Source organism: Mus caroli, unplaced genomic scaffold (genome assembly GCF_978045245.1).
Source record: "Mus caroli unplaced genomic scaffold, Mus_caroli_1 scaffold_19, whole genome shotgun sequence".
Lineage (NCBI taxonomy): Eukaryota > Metazoa > Chordata > Mammalia > Rodentia > Muridae > Mus > Mus caroli.
The window spans coordinates 20,874,719-20,882,500 of NW_028227274.1; the positions used below are offsets into that span (position 1 = coordinate 20,874,719).

The window sequence follows — 7,782 nt, forward strand, 5'->3', positions numbered from 1 at the left end:
ATACGTGTATCAAATGAATTTACTTTAAATACTCTAAATGGATTCTGACCTCCTTTAAGCACTTAGCACTTAGGTTCTTGCAGTCACTGTGTTCAGTGGAGAAATTTTTTGAGCCCGATTGACTTGAATTTGACTACCAACTTTGCTAGTGACTATTCTTACACTGGCAGTTAACTACCCAGTTCTTCAGTTTTCCTGCATGTAACATAGGAATAATGACCATATTCAAGGATGCTTTTAACACAGAAAGTGATGATTAATCTTAATTGCCAAGTTGTCTAATATTATTAGACAAGGTCTAGCCTCACATAGGAGGTACACCTGTAAACACGTATATAAAGGAGTTTCTAGTTATGTTCATTAGATGAGAAGGTCACCCTGCTGTGTACAGCATCCTACAGAATGGGATCTAGACGGAATAAAGTGAAAAAAAAATGAACAGAACGGAAGCACTGGTCTCTCTATGCTTCCTAATTGTGGATGCAATGTGACCAGCCACGTGACTGCTGTTTTGTTAGGGATTTTGCCACAACAGAAAGAAGGTAACCCATGCAGTTGGTATTCAGTGCATCATCTGTTGCTAAGTGGATGGTCTTCAAGCCCTGGGGACAGACTTCTGCTCATGTCCATCCCCAGGGCAGCTGGGCACATGTGCAGAGCCTAGCTAGACAAACCCAGAGTAGTGTTAAGGAGCACACTGCTTTCTGTGTGCTCTGGGCTCATGTGTTCGCTCTGCTTCCATTGTAGTGCACCTGGTGGACATTTGGAACGTCATTGAAGCATTGCGGGAAAACGCTTTGAACAATCTGGACCCAAACATAGAACTCAACGTGGCCCGCCTGGAGGCGGTGCTCTCCACTATTTTTTACCAGCTCAACAAGAGGATGCCAACCACTCACCAAATCCACGTGGAGCAGTCCATCAGTCTCCTGCTGAACTTCCTGCTCGCAGCCTTTGACCCGTGAGCCCCCTGTGACTGTCAATGACTCTCTCTGTGCTTGGGTTCTGTTTTAATTTACACTTTTCTTAATCTTCTTGAATAATTTTCTAGTTTCATTTTTTTTCTTTATCAGAGGTTACGTTCATAAATGAAACTTTAAAGGCTTCTGAGACAACTAGAGAGTAAAGAAATGCAGAGGCATGGGCAGACAGTTGTATCCTAGGAGAAAACCTTCATTTACCATATGATCCCGTGTTACAGTTTGGATGGATCTACAGAATGTGTTCTGATGGCTTACACACACAGTCATTTGATAAAGCATGGGGAAGAAGAATGGGTTTAAATGGATTCTATACGATTTAACCTAATACTGTGGTTTCTGGGGTGTCATAAGAACACCCTAGCTGACAGAAAAGAGTTTCTTGACTAGCCTAGAAAAGTAACGATGACCGGCCTTTCATGAACTGGTCAGCTGTGTGCCACAGTGAAACAGTATGCCCCTGCCATGTACCACAGCAAAAATGTAACCTCATTATCCCATATTTCCCCACTCAGAGTCAGAGAACCTTGGAGCTGGCTGACATCTTAAAGAGTGTTCACACAAATCTCATTTCACAGATGAAGGGCCTGAGGCACAAAGAGGTTGTCGCTTATCCAGTTCTTTATGGCGTGTCAGCAGAGGAATGGGGACTTGGGTATTATGCTAAGGCTTTTTCTATGGTGTACATGACAGCCACATAACCGGTGAAAATTCCAGGCATTACATGATCAGCCAGTGACTTCAAAGGGCTGTTACGCTCGGCCTCTGGTATGCACATGACATCTCCAATTCAGGTTTTATGCTGTTTTGAATATTAAAATGGGAATTGCAAAGCTGACCTTTATACAGTCATATTTTAATTCTGAAGACTTTGCTTATTCCCCTGTCTGAGTTAAAAAAAATATGCACCATAGCAATGGCGCTGTTCTGCCACGATCACGCCACTGCCCTGCCCACCAAAGTCACCAGCTGTCACTTTGCTGTCCTCTTTGTCATGGAATTGTCCCTGTTCTTTGACCAGCATACATTATTCTTTCTGTGATGAGAAGATCATGAGAAACTGGCAAGTTGAAACAAATGCTTTTAGAATCAGCTGCCCAAATAGACAGGTTTCCTGCCTTGTGCACATTTTAGGACCAAATGATCTACTGTGGTCAGACCACTGTAGAAATTGGGACAAACAGTGAAAGAAGGCTGTGGCTTCATACGGCAGGTGATAGAATGGAACTGAGTTACAGAATTTCTATAACAAAGTCCCCATCCTGGCTCCTTAACAAGAATATAGCAGTGTCCAGATTTGTCACTAAAGCCTGAGAGGGGCTCGTTTGCTGTAAGTGCATATTAGCTAGCATCCTATCACTAAGCCACATGTAGCACCTTGGTGCCTTTGGGGTCTGTGGGTGAGGCAGTATATAAAGGATCCGTTCACCCATGAAGCCGTCATGAAGCAGGGAGAGGGCACCAGAGTCCCATCATCCTTTTTGAGAGCTCAGTGACGTAAATTCCTTCCATTCAGTTCTAGTTTTAAAGATTCCATCAGCTCCTAAAAGAGGCATAAGCTGGAAACCAGCCTTTAGTATATGAAGTTAGGGCGGGACTTAGGCTCTAATTTACAACCAAATGCAATTGATGGAAAATATTACAACAAATATGGGGCAGACATCATATCTTAGTGGTTAAGAGAACTTGCTGCTTTTCCACAGGATCCAGGTTCAGTTCCCAGCACCTACATGGTGGTTCACACCATCTATAACTCTAGTTCTAAGGGATCCAACACCCTCCATGGGCACCAGGCAAGCACATGGTGCACATACATAAATGCAGGCAGACACTCACAGGCATAAAATACTTTTTAAAAAAGGAAATATCATTTCCTCCTAAGTTCTAAATTATTTCTGGAAATGCAAAGAGTCAAAGTTAAAACATAGTTTGTACCCAATTCTGTAACTATAGAAGCAGGACTAGATTAGTAATAGTGTTGTCTTATGAAATACATGGCATTCAACTCATAGGGTTAGAAGCTTCCCATTTGTTATTTTACAAAGCAAAACCAGAAGTGTTCCCTGAAGAGCTGCTGATAATGCTGCAGAATTATCTCAAGGCCACCTGAGTTCTATGTATTACATACATACATACATACATACATACATACATACATACATACACTTCCCTATTAGGAAAATCTTTTGTTCATAGAAAAGTATATGTTTGTGTGTGTATGTGTAATGTATACATACACACACAAACACACACACTATGGTAAGAAGTAATTCACAGAAATCTAAAGAAAATACTATCACCAGCTCTTCCTATATATTAGAAGTTCCTGGAGTTGACTAATCCCAACTGAAGGAGACAGAACTGAAACTCTACTTTGGAAACATCTATATTGTCTCTCATCTGGCATAGAATAGCTAAGTAGGAATATGTACTGCTACCAGGTATTCCCTCTGACAGTTTCTGGAATTTCAATATGAAATGCAAGCTCTCAGGAAGTTCTGCTCACTACAAATGTAATGTTAAAGAATAACATTGTCTTATAATAGTAAAGTTATGCCTACCCAAATGAGCTCCAGTGTGGAGATATGATGTCACTTCCTACCACCCACTGCAGAGCCCATGTTTAAAGCAATGTGTTCTATTTTGACAGATAAGAATGAGCCTGATACTAGTAAAACAAAGATGTGCCGTTGCTGTTACATAGTTGTTAATAGCTTTCTGGGGCTGTCTCTCATTTTGAATGGATATATTTTTGAATTGGAAAATCCAATATGAAAAGGCAGAGGTGCATTAAAACCCTGCACTCTAAGGAGGTCATAGTTTTAAAAATAGGAAAGTCAGTAGATGATTACAAGCCATGTAGAAGGAGGCTCTGTATTCAGAGAAATGTACTCATGGCTTTTGACAGGGCCTTAAAATTTATCAGACTCAGCCATTTGGACCACAAAAGTATCACTAAAGCCCATTTTAGTTGAATATATCCTAGGAAACCACATTTACCTTCCTACACCATAGCTTCCCAAGAATAGCACTTCCACCACAGCTCAAAAACCTGGATCTCAGTTTTCATAAAGCTGCTGCCTACAGACAACAAAGAGCTCTGTAGCCAGCTACAAGACACCTCTGTCCAGGTCTTCCTCATGAAAGACACTGCCACCTACAGAGGGGACCTTGAATATCAGCACTCACTGGCCTATTCCACACTCACCACTTTGTCACTGGGAAGATGAGCCCTTAAGTGTAGAGAAATTGTTCTTCTGGACTTTCCACTTCAGAATGGCTGTTTCCCTGGGAACACCCTCAATCAACTTGTAAACAGATCTGTTTCGTGGCTGTGGCCTCCCGCTCCTAGAGTCTCTAGAGAAATAGATGCACAGTTCTGGAAAGAATGGGGAAAGAAGTGGCAAGAAATGGAGACAGAGACTATGAGGGAAGAAGATGGAGTCAGAGGTTGAGCCAAGCTTTCCCCCTTCTCCCTTCTAGCCCTCCCCTATCACATCCTCCTTCCGAATTCACCAGCCTCCAGTGCTAACCAGCCATTATAGTCACCTTTTGTCCATAACCCAATTGAGGAAATCCCTTTGAAGAGCTGGGGGGAGCTTTACTGCTGATAACGTGTTTTTACGTTAGGGTATAGTAAAGCAGAAAGAGAAATAACGTGGCAGAAAGTTGTAAGACAAAGATAATTTATAGATTTCTAAGATATGCAGCTCTGTGAGGGGGTCCCTGGCTCTGGTACTCTGGGTAACCCTTTGCCTTTCATGGTCAAGTTGAACATCATTCATCAATCCTTCTTTTTACTGCACAAGGTTCTCTTCCTCTCATAGAGAGCATGCTTGCCTATTCAGTTGACCATCTCCCACAAGATACTACAGGCTAGGACTGTACCTCATTCTTCTCCCCATAAACAGCTCCTGAGACCATGCACGGCATGAGGATGAACCAAGCAAATTTCAAAGGCTGGCCTCTCTCAACTCTCGCCTTAGCTCTTGCTCTGACCATTTCTTTTTCTTGTTTTCCATTGTCCTTTTTTCAAATGAGTATCTCTGTTGTCCCCTTCTCCAGAAACTAGCAAGTGTTAGTAGCATAAAGTTCATACTCTGTGCAGAATATGGTCCTGGCTGCTAATATGAATAGTTGTATTGTTTAGAATTCTTCAATGTGCATCTCTTATTTTCTTGCTAGTTCTCTGAAAAAAATACTACTGGCAACATAATCATAATTTTATTAGCTTTCAGGCCAGTCACATCTTTCCCTTTAAGATACTTCCTCACAAAGTTGGTTATATGATAACAGTGGCCACCATTTTGTTTTGTTTTGTTTTAAATTTGATTTGTTGCTGTTGTTGTTGTTTGTTTGTTTGCTTGCTTGCTTGCTTTTTGCCAATATCATTCCCATATGTATCTGGTTCACTCAAAGTCCTATTATGGCAGTGACCAGTATTACAGGGAGTGGTGTTCTAAGCTGCATTTCGAATACTTATCCTCCGATGATAACATTACATGTGGGTTGCTTTTCTCATTTCTATGACAAAATACCAGATATAAGTGTCCTAAGGGAAGGACAGGCCTCGTTTGACTCACAGTTTTAGAGATTCCATCCACCATGGCCGATGGGTTCTCATTGTCAGGAACTGCAGGAATTCGCAGCCCAGATGGTTAGACATGCCTGACGGGAAGCAGGCTAAGCTGCAGAAACAAGGCTGGCCATAACCTACAGGCCTGTCTTCTCTTCCTCCTACTCGGCACTGCCTTCTAGCTACAACCTCCCCAAACAGCACCATCAGCCAGCAATCAAATATCGGAACACATGAACCTGTGGGGAGCATTTCACAAGCAAACGTAAGGGGCAGGAACAATGCAATAGTTCCTGCTGATAATGTGTTTAGAATAGAACCAGCAATAGAACCTGCTATTCTCTGTGGGTCAATAGTGTGCTGACCTGGCACTGTCATCAGAATGTTCCTGGGGAGGAGGTGATGCTGGGGAGACACACAAGGACTAAGCAGCTTCAGGTGGCACAGCTTCATAGTGCATGGTGTGAACAAATACATACATACATACATACATACATACACACACACACATATATACTATCATTTTATTTTAGGACTTGATTTAATCTGTCTTTACATTTTCTATTTCATATTTTCAATATCAGAATTAATGTGCTTTTCCTCCTCTAAGACTTAGTCTATGTATTTCAGAATTAGGATAATGCTCACATGTGTAACCTTTCGGTTATATTGGCAGAGTGTATGGGAAAGAAGTAAGCTAAACTGTTGTACATTACAGCATTGGAGTCTGTGTTTTGATCACAATGTAGGACTGCCTATCATATGGTCATCTTACATAGAGAACACTGAATCCTGGCAGGCTCTGCTCTATGTCACATGCCACGCCTTACAAAGACTACTAAATAGCCATGCTTATACTGAGCCCCAAGTGCTTTAGGAAAAGGACCAGGGCACCCTCAATTTCTGGGCTGTAAAATCATCCTGGAATTCTGCCAAAACTTTCTGCCTTTTGAATTAAAAAAATTCTGGTATCTAATGCAAGTATACTACCAAGTACAGAGCCATTTCTCTATGTCCTAGCAAAATGTATTGTTCAGTCTTAAGGCTGCAAGGACATAGAAAAGGAAGCACAGAGGAGTGGCATGTACCCAAATGTTCCTTGTTTCTTCTGCTTATCCTTGTGATGGTACCTAAGTTCACAGTAGCCATTGAGTGATCTTCCCTAGCAATTGTCAGTTTTCTTTTTAATCATGGGAAGCCTTTTGTTTTAGCTAGAATAAAGTCATTTCCCAAAGTGTATTTATAGTAGGAAACAAATTGAATGTTCTTAATAGCTCTTTCATCAGACAAGGTCTTGGAATGGACAGGAGATGGAATTCCAGGGAGTAAAGGGGTCACAATCATTGGCTCTACCCCAGCCAGAAAGCTCCTGGAAAATCCACTGTGCCCAGAATCGGGAGAATTGTTGCCCTGGTGTTCCACTACCTTTGCATTGCAGATGCCAGGAGCTCAGGGAGATGCCATGGCCAGTCAGAGGACTTGTGTTTGTTCATAAGCTACTACTTCCAGTAGCCTCAAAAAATAGATGCCATCCCTTCCACATTTAAGGCAGTAAGGGGCATAAAGTCAATTACTTAATTTTTACTCAAACATTTCTGTCATTATATATACATTCAATAATTTAACTTGGATGCTAAGAGCTTTCTATGAGATATGTGCTGTAATAAGCTGAGGACAAATAAATAGCAAGAGGACATGAAATGCAGTGCCATTTATAAAATCTGTGCACAAAACAAGCGCTTCCTGTTTGAGAATCCCTAAATGAGGGATAAGGTTTTCTGCCTATTCAAGGAAGTGTTCATCAGAGTTTGGAGCTCACAGAAGGAGGTGAAATTTGGCATGGGGTTCTGTAGCTTCAGACAGGGACCTCCCCTGTGCTGAGGTCAGGTTGGCAGTGCAAGTCTGTCAGGATCTGCCTGTACTTCTCTTTCTTCTCAAAATCAGATTTCCCTTTCCATAACCCTTCCTCTAAAAAGAACGTCTTAGCTGAAGCCAGTCAGTTTGTAATTACCTCAAGTCATGGAAAACCCTGCTCACTTTTGATTACAAGGAAGTCCACTTTAACAAAATTGATGGTTTTTAATATAGATTCCACAGAGATCCATGTATTTTTCAGACAAAGAGTATGTATGTGCTCTCCTCTTCACATTGTCTAAGAAAGCTGGCATGCTTCCCAAGCGTGGCAACAAAGTATCAGGGAAAACCAAGGAGTTAATAAAATAGGAA

The 7,782-nt window shown here is 41.6% G+C and overlaps 1 protein-coding gene across 9 annotated transcripts in view; it reads left to right on the top strand.

The window, feature by feature from the left end:
* The window catches only part of Dtna (dystrobrevin alpha), a 255,229-nt gene that overhangs the window by 163,045 nt on the left and 84,402 nt on the right, over nucleotides 1-7,782 (top strand). For all 9 annotated transcript variants that reach the window (XM_085833641.1, XM_029471847.2, XM_085833644.1 and 6 more), the window contains one exon: nucleotides 748-961. In XM_085833641.1, coding sequence (XP_085689767.1) covers nucleotides 748-961 — 214 coding nt within the window. The remainder of the gene's footprint in view (nucleotides 1-747; nucleotides 962-7,782) is intronic.